The sequence below is a fragment of the Entelurus aequoreus genome, linkage group LG03 (genome assembly GCF_033978785.1).
Source record: "Entelurus aequoreus isolate RoL-2023_Sb linkage group LG03, RoL_Eaeq_v1.1, whole genome shotgun sequence".
NCBI classification, from domain to species: Eukaryota; Metazoa; Chordata; class Actinopteri; order Syngnathiformes; family Syngnathidae; genus Entelurus; species Entelurus aequoreus.
Genome location: NC_084733.1, coordinates 82,272,138 through 82,292,195, shown reverse-complemented (window position 1 = coordinate 82,292,195; position 20,058 = coordinate 82,272,138). Strand labels below are relative to the sequence as shown.

At 38.0% G+C, this 20,058-nt stretch overlaps 1 protein-coding gene across 2 annotated transcripts in view; it reads left to right on the top strand.

The window, feature by feature from the left end:
* The window catches only part of LOC133646967 (alpha-aminoadipic semialdehyde synthase, mitochondrial-like), a 45,273-nt gene that overhangs the window by 2,828 nt on the left and 22,387 nt on the right, over positions 1–20,058 (top strand). For both annotated transcript variants that reach the window (XM_062042950.1, XM_062042949.1), the window contains exons 2-13: positions 1,830–2,060; positions 2,125–2,301; positions 8,397–8,481; positions 8,575–8,642; positions 8,714–8,860; positions 8,923–9,001; positions 10,683–10,810; positions 10,876–11,024; positions 12,282–12,404; positions 12,689–12,800; positions 12,909–12,968; positions 15,911–15,978. In XM_062042950.1, coding sequence (XP_061898934.1) covers positions 1,842–2,060; positions 2,125–2,301; positions 8,397–8,481; positions 8,575–8,642; positions 8,714–8,860; positions 8,923–9,001; positions 10,683–10,810; positions 10,876–11,024; positions 12,282–12,404; positions 12,689–12,800; positions 12,909–12,968; positions 15,911–15,978 — 1,415 coding nt within the window. In that variant the 5' untranslated portion in view covers positions 1,830–1,841. The remainder of the gene's footprint in view (positions 1–1,829; positions 2,061–2,124; positions 2,302–8,396; positions 8,482–8,574; positions 8,643–8,713; positions 8,861–8,922; positions 9,002–10,682; positions 10,811–10,875; positions 11,025–12,281; positions 12,405–12,688; positions 12,801–12,908; positions 12,969–15,910; positions 15,979–20,058) is intronic.

The window sequence follows — 20,058 nt, the reverse complement described above, 5'->3', positions numbered from 1 at the left end:
ATGACATCATGATGATCACATATTCAGTAGTGTAAGGGGAAACTATGTACAGACAGTATAAGAGGTCCTCAATTGATCAATATTGCGGTCCAAAACATGACATTTGTCGATATAAACAAATATCAAATAATTTTAAATACACATACAAAGTCTCAGAGGCAGCAGAGTGTTAAAAAGTATCCAGTAACAAACGTGTCGGCATCACTCAACTCAATGCATGATGAGCTTGGTAAATTATTGTGGCCACTTGGTGTTGCAAAAACAAGCCTTCAAGACAGTATGTATGTGTGTATATGTTTGTGTGTGTGCAGTGTTTCCCACACATTCATTTATTTGTGGCGGCCAGCCACGAAAGAATTACGTCCGCCACAAATAGATTTAAAAAAAATTGTTTTAATTTTTATTTTATTTTAATTTTTATTATTATTTTTTTTTTTGTCCTGTCCAGCTTCTCAGGCAAATCATACAGTTGATGTACATGCCCATATCGGCTGTTCAGATTTACTTTACAAAAAAGAAGTATAGGATACTTCTCTTGTTGCCTTATTTGTATTTCACCACTACTGTTTTCTGTTTATTTGTTACTGACTGTGGCAGGACACCTCTGCCTCTGTTTCACTTTATGTTGCTGGTAAATAATATGGTTGTAGTAGTATGCTAAAGTTAAATTACTGAGTATGCACTAATTAAAGGGGCAGAGCTTTAAGAGACATTTTAGCTTTTATATTTTATAAGATATATTTTTTGTAAGAACCACAATTAATAAATATATTTCAGTGAATAACTTATTGTTCAAATCTGTATATAAATATGTACATAAAGTGTTGTAATTATATTGTAAAATGAATGGATGGATGTTTAAAACAAAACTGTTATTAATTAGTAAGTATACATTTTTTTAGCCTTTTTAGAGAAAATCATATTGTAGTAAATTATGCAAATTACTTGATGATGTCATGGTGACAACGCCCAATAGCCACGCCCATAGCCACGCCCCCGCCGCCTCGGGTATCTTGGCAGTTTATGGGAAACACTGGTGTGTGTATATATATATGTATGTGTATACATGTATATATTATATTATTTTAATGGATATCCATTCATGTATCAATTTTCTACCGCTTGGATGTATAATTTGTAAATAATATAATTAAATATTAAAAGTGTATGAAAGTTCGACTCCTGCCTTGTTTACGTCCGTGACAATCTCCTTAAAGTTTTGTAATCAATCAAAAATATCAATCAGCTAAAATGTGCCAAACATGGATAAGTGTGGAGATAGCAGGGGATTTAAATGGGTGTAGTTTCGAATTAGCCCTGCGATGAGGTGGCGACTTGTCCAGGGTGTACCCCGCCTTTCGCCCGATTGTAGCTTAGATAGGCTCCAGCGCCCCCCGTGACCCCGAAGGGAAAAAGCGGTAGAAAATGGATGGATGGATGGATAGTTTCGAATTATGTGTCGCGATTGGATGTTTTTTCTATAACATCCACAAAGTTCCGTGAGTAGGTTGTGTTATATGTGACCATGTATGTTGACTTTCTGTGTTAGTTTTTTTGCGCCATGAGTGGGTAAGGTTGTTTGGATTGGATCATATATTAAAATGCTTACACTTCAAAGTGTAATTCATGGTCATTAGTCAGAATTGCTCACAGGTTGCAAAGCGTGGACACCCCTGGTATACGGTGTAGTGTCACTAATGAACGATTTAAGGTAGCATGTCCGTTTTTGGAATGTGGGAGGAGTCCGGAGAAAAGCCACAGATGCTTAGGGAGAACACGCAGGAAGATGTTTCCTTCATGTTTTTGTATTTTTTGGCCTTTCCTGGCAGAAGGTCCGAGCCATGTTCCGACTCCTCAGCCGTAACGGCCGGAAGAGGTCGAGCTGCCTGCTTGCCCAGCGGCGCTATGAGCACCACAGGGCCGTCATAGCCATCCGGCGGGAGGACATCAACCCGTGGGAGCGCAGGGCGCCGCTGGCCCCGCGTCACGTCCGGGAGCTGACACAAGACGGCATCAAAGTTGTGGTCCAGCCGTCCAACCGTAGGGCGATCCACGAGAAGGTGAATGTGTGTGACTTCTTCTTCTTCTTAGCTTCCAGCTGACTTGGGGTTATTCCGCTTTCAGTTCTACGCTAAAGCCGGCGCCGTCATCCAGGAGGACATCTCGGCGGCCTCGCTGATCCTCGGCGTCAAAAGGCCGCCCGAGGAGAAGGTGATCCCCAAGAAGACCTACGCCTTCTTCTCCCACACCATCAAGGCTCAGGAGGCCAACATGGGGCTGCTGGATGATCTCCTAAAGAAGGTGAGCACTCCTGCCAGGCAGAAAGTAGTACTCATTATTAATATTATTATAATTATTGTTATTATTATTGTTGTTGGTATTATTATTGTTATTATTAACATTATTCTTCTTCTTATTATTTGTATTCTTATGAGTATTATTATTATTATTATTATCATCAATATTATTATTAAAAATATTATTTATCATTATTGTTATTAATAATATTATTATTATTATTTATTATTATTATTATTATTATTAATATTGTTATTATTTTTATTATTATTATTAATGGTATTGTTCGAGTCCAGGGGTGTCCACGGTGTGGCCCGAGGACCATTTGCGGTCCACAGCTCGTTTTTTCTTGGCCCCCAACACATTCTAAAGACAAAATAAAAACATCCTGAATTAGAAAATTACACACAGAAAATAATTAATATGCAATTTATAGACATATAAATAAAATATAGAAGGTAAAACAAGCTACATAAATGGTAAAAGAAGGTAAATAAAAGGTAAAAGAAAATAAAACAAGATAAAAAGAAGGTAAATAAAACGTAAATGAAAGGTATTTAAAAGGTAAACTAAGCTAAATAAAGGGTAAGCTAGCTAAATCAAGGGTGAAAAAAAGGTAAAATAAAGAAGGTAAATGGAAGGTCTATAAAAGGTAAATTAAACTAAATAAAAGGTAAACAAGCTAAATAAAGGGTAAGCAAGCTAAACAAATGGTAAAAGAAGATAAATACCAGAAAAAATAAGTTAAACAAGTAAAAAAAACAAGCTAAATAAAAGGTAAAGAAGCTAAATAAAAGGTAAGCAAGCTAAATAAAGGGTACAATAATGTAAATTAAAGGTAAAAGAAGATCAAACCAGTTATATAGAAAGTAAATAAAATGTAAATGGAAGGTATATAGAAGGTAAAACAAGCTCAATTAAAGGTAAACAAGTTAAATAGAAGGTAAACCAAGTTAAAAGGTCAAATAAGGTCAATAATAGGTAAATAGGAGGTAAAACAGTTAAAAGGTAAAATAAGGTAAATAAGAGGAAAATATAAATGAAAACAAGCTAAATAAAAGGTAGAAGAAGGTTAATAAAAAGTAAAATACGGTCAAAAGGAGGTGAATAGAAGGTAACACAAGTTAAATAAAAGTTAAAAGAAGGTAAACAAGGTAATATTTCAAGTTGAACTATTATGCAAAACCAATTTTTCTTAAACGTTTTTGTGTATTTGGGATCTCCATAATTCCCTGTAATGTGAAATCAAAGCATGGAGGCATGGCAGAGATATTTTTAAAACTATCTTGCCTTCCTTCATACTTCTCCAACGAGTCGTTTGGAATTTGCTCATCTGAGGTTTTTCCCAAGTGTGACATAAGCGGATCATCCATATACGGTAGAAATTTACCCAAATTGTTTTGCGCGAGTCCGCTATCGTCGTCCACACTGCATTCAATAATATCCTTCTTTTCCTCTATCCTCTTGTTGTGGGGCAGACTGGCTCGTACATGCACATGCATCCTCCGCTGTCGCCCTTTCTAATACCGAGTAGTTCATATTCAAGCGCTTAAAACTGAAGGATGACGGGGAGAATACGCTGTCCAAGTGGAGGCACGTAAATAAAACGGCGCGTTCTGAAGAGACGGTCAGAATATTTAGTTAACTATTTCCCCTAAAATAAGCGTTGTGGGTTAGTGATGGGAAATGCGGCTCTTAGTGGCTCGGCTCACTAAAAGAGATTTTTTGTTACTTAAATTAACTTATTACCAAATTATGTGTATACTGTAATTCAGGGGTCACCAACCTTTTTGAAACCAAGAGCTACTTCTTGGGTACTGATTAATGCGAAGGGCTACCAGTTTGATACACACTTAAATAAATTGCCAGAAATAGCCAATTTGCTCAATTTACCTTTAACTCTATGTTATTATTAATAATTAATGATATTTACACTTAATTGAACGGTTTAAAAGAGGCGAAAACACACAAAAAAAGACAATTAAATTTTGAAACATAGTTTATCTTCAATTTCGACTCTTTAAAATTCAAAATTCAACGGAAAAAAAGAGGACAAAAACTAGCTAATTCGAATCTTTTTGAAAAAATAAAAAAAATAATTTATGGAACATCATTAGTAATTTTTCCTGATCAAGATTAATTTTGGAATTTTGATGACATGTTTTAAATAGGTTAAAATCCAATCTGCACTTTGTTAGAATGTATAACAAATTGGAACAAGACAAATCATTATTTCTTCTAGATTTTCCAGAACAAAAATTTTAAAAGAAATTCAAAAGACTTTGAAATAAGATTTAAGTTTGATTCTACAGATTTTCTAGATTTGCCAGAATATTTTTTTTGAATTTTAATCATAATAAGTTTGAAGAAATATTTCACAAATATTCTTCCTCGAAAAAACAGAAGCTAAAATGAAGAATTAAATTCAAATTTATTTATTATTCTTTACAATAAAAAAAATAAATTTACTTGAACATTGATTTAAATTGTCAGGAAAGAAGAGGAAGGAATTTAAAAGGTAAAAAGGTATATAAAATCGTTTTTAAGGTTGTATTTTTTCTCTAAAATTGTCTTTCTGAAAGTTATAAGAAGCAAAGTAAAAAAAATTAATGAATTTATTTAAACAAGTGAAGACCAAGTCTTTAAAATATTTTCTTGGATTTTCAAATTCTATTTGAGTTTTGTCTCTCTTAGAATTAAAAATGTCGAGCAAAGCGAGACCATCTTGCTAGTAAATAAATACAATTTAAAAAGTAGAGGCAGCTCACTGGTAAGTGCTGCTATTTGAGCTATTTTGAGAACAGGCCAGCGGGCGACTCATCTGGTCCTTACGGGCTGCCTGGTGCCCGCGGGCACCGCGTTGGTGACCCCTGCTGTAATTGATGTCAAAACGCATGAAATATAACCTATGTGTAGTATTTATATGGCTTTATTAATAAACTTAACATATACATGAATACATTTGAAATAAAAAAGACCCATTTTATTTGTGAAAAAAGACAATCAACTGAACATTGCTCAACAAAATGTGGCAAACAAAAAGAAAAAGCAGCATCCGTGTGAGGTTTTAACGAAGATTGGCATTAGGAAAAAGACGATGGCCTCAGCATTGTGTTATTCTTATAGCCAGACCTGTGTGTTTATTTCTGCACCTGACGTCACGATATATAGTGTGTTTTATCCAATTACTGGATTAATCCAACAAACTAATTGATCGATGAGTCGATTATTGAAATAATCGATAGCTACAGTTCTAATAAACTGCATTGCTATCAAAGGAGGAGGATAAAATATAGAACACACGTGACTTGCATGCACAAAGTCACGTCTTCCCACCTGCACACAAAAAGCCAGCCAACTGTCCTAATTACACCAGGGAAGTTTTTGTGAAACAGACCTTGACAAAATTCAATGTATGTGCGTGTGTCGACCAAGAGGCATCAGAGGAGACGTTGAATCGCCATGGCAACGGCAACTCTTGACGCGGGCCACCTGAGCGCCACCAGCGCAGAAGCAAATAGCTGTTGGAAGTCAGTCAGTCAGGTAGTTCTCGTGTTAAAACAATAATATTGCCGACGGAAATCACGGGAAGGGAATTAAACTGGCTGTCATAAAATTGTGCTTTAACTGTGTGATAACAGCCTATGATGATACCGCCACCTAGTGGCCTTTTATAGGTACTGGTGTAGGACCGGTATATTTAACATCGGTATTAATGTTTTTGTAATATTTAGCATTAAATTGGCCATATTATTTTGCATGTAATATTTAGCATTGTATTAATGTTTTTGTAATATTAAGCATTCGATTGGTCATATTTTTTTTAATGTAATATTTAGCATTAGATTGGTAATGCAGTATTAATGTTTTTGTAATATTAAGCATTAGATTGGTCATACTAATACATGACTGAGCAGCCAAAGTTCTTTAATTATTTTTTGGTTGCAGTCGTTTCCATTTCCTGTTCTATGGTTACCATCACACTCTTTGCCATCACTGGTGGTCTTGTGTGGTGTCACAAAAGCAGTCAAATGCTGCGTTTTTACACTTCCATTCACACTGAATGTAATGATAATAATAATAATAATTAGAGATGTCCGATAATATCGGCCTGCCGATATTACCGGCCGATATATGCGTTAAAATGTAATATCGGAAATTATCTGTATCGTTTTTTTTATTATCGGTATCGTTTTTTTTTTTTTTTTTTTTTTTTAAATTAAATCAACATAAAAAAAACACAAGATACACTTACAATTAGTGCACCAACCCAAAAAACCTCCCTCCCCCATTTACACTCATTCACACAAAAGGGTTGTTTCTTTCTGTTATTAATATTCTGGTTCCTACATTATATATCAATATATATCAATACAGTCTGCAAGGGATACAGTCCGTAAGCACACATGATTGTGCGTGCTGCTGGTCCACTAATAGTACTAACCTTTAACAGTTAATTTTACTAATTTTCATTCATTACTAGTTTCTATGTAACTGTTTTTATATTGTTGTACTTTCTTTTTTATTCAAGAAAATGTTTTTAATTTATTTATCTTATTTTACTAAATGTTTTTAAAGAACCTTATCTTCACCATACCTGGTTGTCCAAATTAGGCATAATAATGTGTTAATTCCACGACTGCATATATCGGTTGATATCGGTATCGGTAATTAAAGAGTTGGACAATATCGGAATATCGGATATCGGCAAAAAGCCATTATCGGACATCCCTAATAATAATACATTTATTTTGGAATATGTTAGCTTAGCTGTGTGCTAGAGTATTAAAGCAGGAGATCCTAACATTTAATGTTGGCAACCTGGAGGGTTCACTGTACGTGTGTATGATTAAAGGTAAATATCAAATATAATCTACATGTAGTCTATCGCTGTATTGATAAAAAAAAGAGGTGTTATGATGTGCGGTTAAGTCGGCTTGTGATTGGACACAATGAACGTGACAGCTGGTGAATGTTTTTATGTGGATGCACATGTTTTTAAATGACTCCGGAGTGGAGAAATTTACATTTTATGTATATATGTGTATATATGTATTAGGGCTGCAACAACTAATCGATTAAATCGATTAAAATTGATTGTAAAAATAGTTGCCGATTAATTTAGTCATCGATTCGTTGGATCTATGCTATGCGCATGCGCAGAGGCTTTAAAAAAAATAAAAAATAAATATATATATATATATATTTTTTTTTTCAATAAATCTTTATAAACTGCAACATTTACAAACAGCTGAGAAACAATAATCAAAATAAGTATGGTGCCAGTATGCTGTTTTTTTTCAATAAAATACTGGAAAGGATAGAAATGTAGTTTGTCTCTTTTATCCGATTATTAATCGAAGTAGTAATCGACAGATTAATCGATTATCAAATTAATCGTTAGTTGCAGCCCTAATATGTATGTATGTATATATATATATATATGTGCTTATATGTATGTATGTGTATATGTGTTAATATGTACTGTATATATACACAGCCTAATTGTATATACATACATATGTACATATTTTATTAATATAATGGATATGTAATTATTATGATAATTGAATATTAAAAGTATGTGAAAGTTTAGCTCCTTGTTTACTTCCGCGACGACCTCCTTAAAGCTTTGTAATCAATCAGAAATATCAACATGGATAACTGTGGAGAGTGTTTTGCATTTTTCCCATCATGCCCTGCAATGGATTTAGAAGGAATTTCAAATCCACAAAACTCAGTGAGCAGGTTATGTGTGACCATGTTTGTTGAATTTTTTTTTCCGGCGCCATGACTAGAGAAGGTTGTTTGGATTGGGTCATATAAAAAGATGGTGTGCACATATTTTTAAGAAAACACACTTAAAACTAAGTAACTCACGTTGTCCCCAGGATGGCGATAAATTGACACCTATTAAAAACTTTCAGATGATTACATTTATTTTGAAAATACCTTGCCCGGCCAGATTGCTACTAGAACTGAAATCCTTTTCGCATAAGTACAGACCATTTCAACATTTTATGACAGTTTTTCTCTAATTTGTTTTGAAGCTTTATGAAGTGGATGATGATTATTTTGGATTTGTAAAACCTTTCCAGGAAGTTCGCCTGATAGACTACGAGAAGATGGTCGACGCTAACGGCTTTCGCATCGTAGCGTTCGGTCAGTGGGCCGGTGTCGCAGGTATGCGATCTACATTCCGCTTTCAGCTCATTGGTCAATACCCCTGCTGACATTAAATCAAATCCTTTAACAACCTGGTTGTTGTTCCTTTAGGCATGATCAACATTTTGCACGGTTTGGGTCTCCGCTTCCTGGCGCTGGGCCACCACACCCCCTTCATGGTAACTCTCACCCCAAACACACAGCGCAAGTCTTAGTACCCGCATGAGTATGATTTCTGCCTCGCCGCCAGCACGTCGGCATGGCGCACAACTACCGCAACGTCAGCCAGGCCATCCAGGCCGTCCGGGACTGCGGCTACGAGATCTCCCTGGGCCTCATGCCCAAGTCCATCGGCCCCGTCACCTTCTGCTTCACGGGCACCGGCAACGTCTCCAAGGTACGCTGACGCATCAAAGCCGACGCTTGCTGTAGTGATGTCGCCTTGTTGACTCTATGCAGGGAGCGCAGGACATCATCAACGAGCTTCCCGTGGAATACGTGGAGCCTCATGAGCTGAAGGACGTGTGTCAAACTGGGGGTATGTGTCATGTGATCACTGAGGTACCAGGAAGCTAACCTAGCATTTCTGACATAGGGCTGGGCGATACGGCTGAAAACTGTCACGATAGACGTGTTTCATATTGCTCGATATCGATAATTATTGATATTTTTGGAGAAAAATGTATGAAACCGAAATATTTAAACCTTCCTCTGATTATAATGCCCTCAGCTATCAAGGCAGAAAGGAAATGTCAACACAAGTGTGTAAAACACTCGATGTAAACGAAATAGTAAAATCACTTTGAACACTATGAAGGTGCAAAAATAAGGACTGTGTAAGAAATGCTTAATAAAGTGTAAGAAAAAAGTGCAAAGTGTGAAAATGAAACCTAATTGAAAGGGTTCACCAAGATTGTTAGACGTTAAGTATTCATTTAGCTGCTGTGCAACAATTTGAGGATTTTAGAGATAAAGGGGAGGTGCGACACCAGCCGGTAGTTTAGCAGGAGGTCAGAATCGAGGTTAGGCCTTTTAAGCAGAGGGTGACTAAATGAAAACATGTAAACATAGAGGAACCTGAGGAGATCTATTTTCTGCAGGTTTAGTGCCAGGAAGCGTTCTAAAGGGTGAGAGCGGCTAACTAAGGTGGTGTGGTATTAGCGGTCTTGGTGGGGACGAGCGCCTTGCATCATTTACAGACCACTTTGGTCTCACTATGGTCCCTTTTGGAAAAAAATCCCAAAAACTTTCCAGGTGATCTTTCCTCTTATATCCACAATTTCTTCATTTTGACTTTCTCTTCTCACTTCATGCAAAGAATCAACCAAACTTGATAGTTGTTACTGTTACCTGATTGGCTGTTAGCGTGTCACTCCCACTGATCAGTGATCACTTCCTGCGTTGCTCGGTTACCAGAGAGCGAGTGCCTTTGTTCATGCAACCAATCTTGCTTCCATACTTCCGCTTCCTTCTGAGGAAGAAAAATAATATATTGACAGTTTAATCGAACACATTTTTTTTGTACATGTATGTCATTTTTTGTGTTTCCACATCCACATTTTGATGTCCGGCCCCTTGAGACCTTGGGCTCTTGAAACTGCGGCCCTCTTCATTACGTCGTTGACTAGCCCTGTCCTAGGGTGACAATTCAATTCAGAATCGATTCTACACGATTCTCAATACAAACCGATTCTGGCAATGTATTATTTGTTATCATAATTATAATTAAACTTTTTCCAGATAGGTTAGAAAAACTCCTAAAGTTGTATGGAGATGGCTTAAAAACATCTTAAAAAAAAAAAAAAAAAGTGATTGTTATATTTAGTTACGTATTTTTTAACCGATATTTGAAAATAAGAAATAATCGCGATACAGACGTGAATCGATTTTTTTTTTTGTGCACCCTTACGATGCAGTACTGCCCTCTAATGTCTTGGAAGTGCAATTGCGTCTCAAATGTACTAAGAAAACCAGATAGAACTGTACTGCACAGTTGTCATAATCAGCTCATGTTGAAATATTACAATAAAAAAATACCATAGCATTATTTAACACACAAAAGTACCGAAAATGGGTCCCGTATGGGTTGAAATGTGAACGGTGCCCAACTGTTGGCGTGTGACGCCCAGGAGAAGGGTTGAGAATATTGTTGCTTACAGTAAACACTGTGAAACACGAAGCATGTCCAAGCATCAACAAGACGGCTGTTGTCGTTCCAGACATGACCAAAGTCTTCGCCACCGTGCTGAGTCGCCACCACCACCTGATGAGGAAGAGCGACGGCATCTACGACCCCCTGGAGTACGAGAACCACCCGGAACTCTACACGTCCCACTTTAGGACCAGCGTGAGTGCGCGCCCTTCTCCAGCCCTAGTCCAGTCCCTGTTTGTAACGCCAACGCTAACCCGCAGGTGGCGCCCTACACAAACTGCCTGATCAATGGCATCTACTGGGACCGCCAGACGCCCCGGCTCCTCAGGCGGCTGGACGCGCAGAAGCTGATGCGACCGTCCAAAAGCGTGTTTGTCACGAATGAGGGCATGCCTCCGCTGCCACACAAGTACGCACGCCGCGCACCTTTTGGCTTCATGGCAACAATCCGAGTGTAATGTGCATGCCAGGCCACTAGTTGGCACTATATGTCACATTGAAATGACAGTTCCAGCATTGTGCATATATGTTTATATATATATTTTTTAATTATTTATATATATTTATTTTATTTTTTTATTATTTATTTATTTTAATAAAAACTTAAAATAATCACTCTATCACAAAATAATAGGAGTTGTAGAAAGTATTGGAAACTCAAGACAGCCATGACATTATGTTCTTTACAAGTGTATGAAAACTTTTGATCGCGACTGTATATATACATACACATATAAAAAAACATTTTTATATATATATATATATATATATGTATATATATATATATATATATATATATATATATATACCGTTTTTTTCCGCACTATAAGGCGCACCGGATTATAAGGCGCACCTTCAATGAATGGCCTATTTTAAAACTTTGTTCATATATAAGGCGCACCGCATTATAAGGCGCATAGAATAGACGCTACAGTAGAGGCTGGGGTTACTTTATGCATCCCGTAGTTGCGAGACCTGTTGTGGCTCAATATTGGTCCATATATAAGGCGCACCGGATTATAAGGCGCACTGTCAGCTTTTGGGAAAATTAGAGGTTTTTAGGTGCGCCTTATAGTGCTTAAAATACGGTGTATATATATATGTATATATACGTATATATATATAAATGTTTTTTTCATAATTTTATATATTTTTATGTTTATATATATATATAAAACATAAAAATATACAATGTTTACGTTTATATATATATATATATATATATATATATATATATATATATATATATAAAACATAAAAATATATTAAAAAAAATATTTTAAAAAACATATATATATATATATATATATATATATATATATATATATATATAAATATAAAAAAAATTTTTTTATATGTGTATGTACTGTATATACAGTCGCGATCAGAAGTTTACATACACTTGTAAAGAACATAATGTCACGGCTGTCTTGAGTTTCCAATACTTTCTACAACTCCTATTATTTTGTGATAGAGTGATTGGAACACATACTTGTTGGTCACAAGGATGTGCGAGAAACCTCAAGTCAATCCGATGTTGGGGTTGGATAACGTCGCCACCATGTGGTGGGGTTCATGGAAGTAACAGCGCAGCGGGGGTGCAGGTTTCCACACGTGTTAATTCCGTACGAGTGGAAGAGTAACATTTGTTTTCTGTTTGTGCCAGACTCTTGGCCATCTGCGACATATCCGCCGACACGGGCGGCTCCATCGAGTTCATGAACGAGTGCACAACCATCGACAAGCCTTTCTGCATGTACGACGCCAACCAGCACATCGACCATGACAGGTACACTCCACACCTGTGTCTCTGCCATGTTCACATTCCGGCTCCCCTTACAAAAAAAGCTGAGATACAGGTAAACAATGGGGGGTGGGATTTGGGGGTTGAGAAAAAAAAAGTGAAAAATGTCAAAATGGCCCCCGCATCCTTTCATTTTTCAATGCGGCCCCTCAGTGGAAAGTTTGTTTTGTAACCATCTAGAAAACCGCAAAATACTTGTAAAATGCTATTTTGTTGTGTCAATTATGAATTCCCTCAACCATTAATGATCATCAATGCTCTCATTGCAGCGTGGAAGGCAACGGCATCCTCATGTGTTCCATCGACAACCTCCCGGCTCAGATGCCCATCGAGGCCACCGAGTACTTCGGAGATCGCCTCTTTCCTTACATCTGGGAGATGGTAAGAGGCGCAGACCGAGGCGCCATCCTCCACGCCGACCAAGACTCAACCGCGGTTTTTTTAAGTTTGTTTGCGTAGATGCCCACTGCAGTGCATTGTCTTCCTCAGCTGCCTTCAGACGCCAGCAGACCTTTGGAAGAAGAAGACTTCAGCCCGCAAGTCCGAGACGTAAGTCCTCCACTCTGTCCTGTCGAACAGCAAACCGAGCACATTCCGTGGTTGTCGTGCTGGTCGCCAGGTGAGCCAAGTTAACCCGCTCCGCCTCATTTCAAAGCCGGTATGTAAGCAAAGGACAAATAGAGGCGGCACAACAGGCATCTAAACTACTGCTAGTGCCGACCAAAATAAGTTAATTTGGAGTTTAAACCTTGGAGGTTTTTAGAGCGCTGTATAGGCATAACAGAGCAACTTCCATTGTTAGCGTTTATTTACGAGTTAGAATTCATAAAGTCATACAACAGGATGATGAATGATAGGCAAAATTCCCCCAAAAAAGAAGTGCAGTTCCCTTTTAACACCTTTCATATATGTTCGAAAGTGTCGACGTAGTCGTTTAATCTGGAGCCAGAAGATGTTTAAAGAGGACACGACGCATAAACTTAAAATCAGAATTGTTTATTCCCTATTGGATACAACTCTAATACAATTTGTCTGAGAGCAATCTGTCCCTAGTATCAACACGGCGACTTACACAGGGCAATCAGGACGCGCCCTTCCCCCCGCGCTCATACAATATATATCACAATGTATGAATATGCAATGAGGTGTCTGCTTCCAGGCGTGGAATCTTCCTCTGCCTTCTCCTTCCTGGACTCCGACTTCATATCTGGTGTTGTCCTTCAGACCTCGGCAAAGATACTTTAAAACTTTTAAATGGAACGTGTTGAGAAATGTAAGTCCCGCGGTGTGATAAGGCAGTATAGTGCCTAAATGCACTCATACATGCTTTTATAGTGAAGGGACATAAACAGGAAATGCTGGTGCCTCTAATGCAGTGGTTCTTAACCTTGTTGGAGGTACCGAACCCCACCAGTTTCATATGGGCATTCACCGAACCCTTCTTTAGTGAAAAATAAAAAAACTTTTTTTTTTAAATTCAAGACAAAGTTATGTTTTTTGTAACACTTTAGTATGGGGGAACATATTCTAAGTAACAAATACTTAATTTAGAGTTATTTGGACACTAGGGGAACATATTCTAAGTAATAAAGACTTAATTTAGAGTTATTTGGTTAGGGTCAGGGTTAGAGGGTTAGGGTTATAATAAGGTCATGCCGAATAAGGCATTAATAAGTACTTAATAATGACTAGTTTAGAGCCAATATGTTACTAATTTGCATGCTAAAAAGCAACTAATTAATGGTGATTTTTTTCCCCATACTAAAGTGTTACCATGTTTTTTTACTGGTGCATAAAGTGAACCGTGCATGAACATCACCTTGTTCAAAGAACAAAACCAACACAGTGCAATTTCAAAACCAACAAATTACACACCTGCAAACCAGTCAGCTGTTGCCGTATCCGTAATACGCCAATAGGGAGAAGTTTGTATTTACACGATGAGTCGGGTGTGTTTTGACCTCCGCCGAACCCCTGAGGCCGACTCACCGAACTCCTAGGGTTCAATCGAACCCAGGTTAAGAACCACTGCTCTAATGATAATGTACTGCTTTGGCAGAGTGCAAAAACCCTACACGAAAACGACATCACGTCCGTCCACTTGTTTTACGGCAAGTTATTTCCGTGCACGCCGTCACTGTTACCATGGTTTTCTATTTTGTCATCTTTATTCGAAGAACCATATCGTAAAAAAGATTACATACAAAACAAACGTTGCTTAAGAATACAGTATTTATTTTCCCAGCCTTAAATGGGAAATAAATCAATCAGGTTTTTTTTTACTACCGTATTTTCCGTAGTATAAGTCGCTCCGGAGTATAAGTCGCACCGGCCGAAAATGCATAATAAAGAAGGAAAAAAACATGTATAAGTCGCACTGGAGTATAAGTCGCATTTTTTGGGGAAATTTATTTGATAAAACCCAACACCAAGAATAGACATTTAAAAGGCAATTTAAAATAAATAAAGAATAGTGAACAACAGGCTGAATAAGTGTACGTTATACAAGGCATAAATAACCAACTGAGAACGTGCCTGGTATGTTAACGTAACATATTATGGTAAGAGTCATTCAAATAACTATAACATATAGAACATGCTATACGTTTACCAAACAATCTGTCACTCCTAATCGCTAAATCCCATGAAATCTTATACGTCTAGTCTCTTACGTGAATGAGCTGAATAATGTTATTTGATATTTTACGGTAATGTGTTAATAATTTCACACATAAGTCGCTCCTGAGTATAAGTCGCACTATGAAAAAAACTGCGACTTATAGTCCGAAAAATACGGTACTTTATTTACATCATGTACATCAATTCTCTATACGGATCATTTGAAAGTCTACTTTTTGTCAGGCCGCAGATATAGATTAAAAAAATAAAAGTATAACAAACAAACCTTTAATCATGGTTGTCAATAGCGCCCCCGTGCGTCAATAATTGCAAATATAGAAGAGGGAAAGTGGTTGAAAATGTGGGGATAATACTCCGGTTTTTTTCCAAATCTACCCCTTAATTCATGTTTATATTCTTGTTCACTCTCAAAAAAAACCTCGCTGTTTTTAAATAAAACACTCAAATATCACAGAACGTCGCAGGGCTTCTTCGTAAAAAAAACCAATGGAAGTCCAGGAAGTGACGTAGTCGTCGCGCATGCGTGGACCAATCGTGCCTTCCGGTAAAGGTCAAGCAGACTTAGTGGAAACTAATTTAAGTCAGATTGAAGCCTCCTACAGCAACGCGGCGGAGTTTACCGTGGGACTTTTGTCCAAACATGACATCAAAAGTTTTAACGGCTTCGAGCTCGGCTAAGCTAACAGAGCTAGCATACTTCTATAGCATGCCGGTCACGTGACGTTGCTAATGCTGGGACAAAAGCAAAAAATAATCACGCACCACAAACGTTGCGCAAGCCAACCAAACTAAACACACGCACAAAACTTCCAAACTTTCCTAAATGTCAGGTGATTTGTTGTTAAATCCAGGCTGTAATCACCTCAAACGGAGCCCTGACGTCCAAGTTTGAGTACATCGAGAAGCTTCGAGAGAACCGGTAAGAAAGAAACATACTTGTTATATCTGTCCCTAAAAGGGTCAACTTTTTTTTGTTTTAAAGGGGGAGTAGTTGAAGTTCGTACTTGTGCATGTTTCTAACTATTTGAAACTCTAAAATGACCTTCAATGGACGGCTCGTGTGAGAGAAGATTACACGACAGGTAATTTAACACGTCTCGTTTGTCACCTGGTCACGCTAACAGGACCAGGTAACAAATACTGTCACTACACGTACATGTTTAAATAAAGATGAAACTAGTGAATCACAGTCCACCTCTGGTAGCTGTCACTTCTACTTAGGGCTGGGCGATATGGACGAAAAAGTATTATCTCGATATATGGGGCAGGGCCGACATCCGGGCAACTGAGCTACATACGGGTTCTTCGAGCCATAGCAACCAGACTGGCGTTGAAAACAAACCGTTGCCATTACTCTTTAACCTGTCGACCTACGCTGATTAAACCCGTCATTCTGCCTCCAAAATGCCGAAAAACTGTGTTGTTTTTGGTTGTGCTAACCACAACCGGAAACAGGGGAAACAAAGGTCGTATTTTGTTCTGCCAAAGCGTGATAAAAGCCCACAGAGACGAGACAAATGGCTCGCAGCTTTACACCGGGAAAACGAGGACGGTTCTCACTGGAGACCCCCAAAGTCCCGGGTCGTGTGTTCGGATCACTTCGTTTCTGGTAAATATAAGGAACAAAAATCCACCTTCTTAACCACAACTTGGCTATACCGTCCGTGCTAATGTTAAATGCTTTTTCTGTCAATGTTCTGTTCGCTGTGAGCTGGTTTGTTTTCAAAGAATTCAATATGGCGACCGGCTGCTAGGGGATTGGTAGGCGGAAGTGACGTAGGTCCGCCCTCGCCCATATCTCGATATATTATTCGGTGAAAGTAACATATAAAGATAATCATTTTTGAGCGATATTCAGTAAAATTGAAGTGAATGACAACTGTACTGTAAACATACTTGCCAAACTTGAAATCTCCAAATTCGGGAGATTGGGGGGGGGTTAAAGGGGGAGGAGTATATTTATAGCTAGAATACACTGAAATTTAAGTATTTCTTATATATATATATATTAGGGGTGTGGGAAAAAATCGATTCGAATTCAAATCGCGATTCTCACGTTGTGTGATTCAGAATCGATTCTCGTTTAAAAAAAATCTATTTTATTTTTACTTGATGTTAAAATTTTTATTTTATTTTTATTTTTTTAATTTAATCAATCCAACAAAACAATACAATGCAATCCAATTCCAAAACCAAACCCGACCCAGCAACACTGCAATAAACAGAGCAGTTGAGAGGAGACACAAACACGACACAGAAAAAACCAAAAGTAGTGAAACAAAAATGAATATTATCAACAACAGTATCAATATTAGTTACAATTTCAACATAGCAGTGATTAAAAATCCCTCATTGACATTATCATTAGACATGGGGACGGCGTGGCGAAGTTGGGAGAGTGGCCGTGCCAGCAATCTGAGGGTTACTGGTTCAATCCCCATCTTCTACCATCCTAGTCACGTCCGTTGTGTCCTTGAGCAAGACACTTCACCCTTGCTCCTGATGGGCCTGGTTAGCGCCGTGCATGGCAGCTCCCGCCATCAGTGTGTGAACGTGTGTGTATCCATTCGGCCACCGTGTTAAGGGTTATAGATAAACCTATGGATAACGGAGACATATATAATAGTCTCCTTTTCAGGTGAGAGGACGCTAAAGGCAGTGCTTTTAAGGCACGCCCCCAATATTGTTTGTCTGGCTGGAAATTTTGGACATTACTACTTGCCGTAGTTTTGAAGCAATGCATGATGGGAATCCGGATGTTGTGTGTCAGTGTATTAACGTGCCGGCTGTAATAAACACACACTGAGAAATAGCTCCGTGCCTGCCTACTTTATGGGTTATAGATAAACCTATGGATAACGGAGACATGTATAATAGTCTCCTTTTCAGGTGAGAGACGACGCTAAAGGCAGTGCTTTTAAGGCACGCCCCCAATATAGTTGTCCGGCTGGAAATCGGGAGAAATTCGGGAGAATGGTTGTCCCGGGAGATTTTCGGGAGAGGCACTGAAATTCGGGAGTCTCACGGAAAATTCGGGAGGGTTGGCAAGTATGACTGTAAACAGTCAGTGGCATTTTTATTAACCCAGTTAGTCAAGATGGGTATTAACAGCACAGAAAATAAACTGTTTACGTAGTACAGAATTACATAACATGAATAAAATAGAAAAATATTCTTTGTACGTAAAATAAATAACAAAGCTGTGCAAATAATACAACATGTATCAAACTCCGATTAAAAAAATACATTTGCAGGAAGGCACTTTGTGATTTCCCTTCCTGATTCGATGACCCACCCAATCTTGCCTCTGATTGGCCTGTCCCTAACCAATCGTGACTCATCATGGTAAAAAACCAACCAGATAGATAGGTCTTTATTGTCATTGCACAAGCACAACAAAACTTTGTTTTCAGCACAAACCCGTTCAAGATTAGACACAACAAACAGTGTACAGGGTTACAGAACAGGAACGCTGATGGGTCGCCACAAGGCGCCCCGTAAAAGATGGGAAAAAGGTAAAACGCTGGGGAAGGATGAGTAAAAAAATACAATCTAGACTGGGCTCCTAAGGGGGCCCAGTCTGGAGTGGGAAAAAAACTCCATAGCAAAGCACATACATATTACAACGTACATCTCGAGATATCTAGCAACAGAAGGAAGGGAGTGCGAGGTCATGATGGTAGGCCGCAGCTCTCAGGCGCTGATCATCCATTCATCACCCCTATGGGATTTGCGTCGAGGGCGTTGGGTTGGGGTGGAGGGGTGTGTTTGTGTGGCGTATATTTTTGTGGATGTGTGTGTGTGTAAGCCCGTAGTGTGTCTCTGTTCCGTGGCCTTGATGCATTGTGCAGTCGCTAGTCCAAAGTCAACAACAGGTGTGTGTCCATGAGAGACAAGAAGGGAGTTTGTTGTGTGTTCGCTGCACTGTCCTTCGGGAGAGTCTCGACGCCAGGGAAACAATCCAAGTTAGAATGTTTTGTATGCGAGTAAAAATAAAATTTGCTTTTCACTCTAAATTGTCTATGACTGGTCCTCAAAAACTGCGGGGCAGACAGTCCGATGTGATCCAAAGTCACAAGAGTGTCCACAGTTCTTCCCGCATCCTCCAATCATTTGGATGTTCTTATACTGCAAGCACGTCTTGGAAGGAGAAAGGGGGAGGGGTTTAGTATCCCATGGAAGGGGATCGGGGGAGAACAAGGAACACAACAAATAAGCGGCGTTTGGTAATTTTAACGGTAAATAAATTATATCGATGTTATGATATATTTTTTTAATTCATATCTTGTTTAAGAATATATCGATATATCTTACAAACTCGATATATCGCCCAGCCCTACTTCTACCTGTTGTCCAAATGTTCCTTCTTGCTTGTTGCACTAGTTACTAACTTGCTCCACTTCCTGCTCTATGCGCACCTAATGGAAGCTCCGCCCACCGCAACGGTTCGCCCCGCCCCTCTCTGTGTCTGAGCTGAAAAATAAGATTAAAAAAAAAACTAGATTTCAGGAAAAAATACTAAAAACACAGTGACATTATCCGTCTATACAGATATAGTTAATTTTACTTGATGATTAAGATTTGTATATGTAGTAATGAGCATGACTTTTAAGCGAGAATTAAGTATTTCAGTCTGAAAACAAGCATTATTTAGCTTGCAACTCTTAAATGAAGCATCTTGATTTGGGATGTTGCAGGACTTAAAACAAGATTTTCTATGTAAGGAAATCCAAATTATCTTATTTGAATAGTTATTTTCTCAATTTTAACACTTTTTAAAACTAGATGAGACAAAATACAATTTTTTTATGCTAAAATTAAGATTACAAAGTCAATGACTAAAAATAAGTAAGTTGCTCCTATAACTAGGGAAATTTGAAGAAATGAAACTTAAAATCTTGGCAAGTCTGACGTGTCGTGTTAACTTATGTTGAATTTTGTTAAATTTGAATTCAAAATGAAATATTGAACTTCTTTTTTCATTCAATTCGTTTTACCA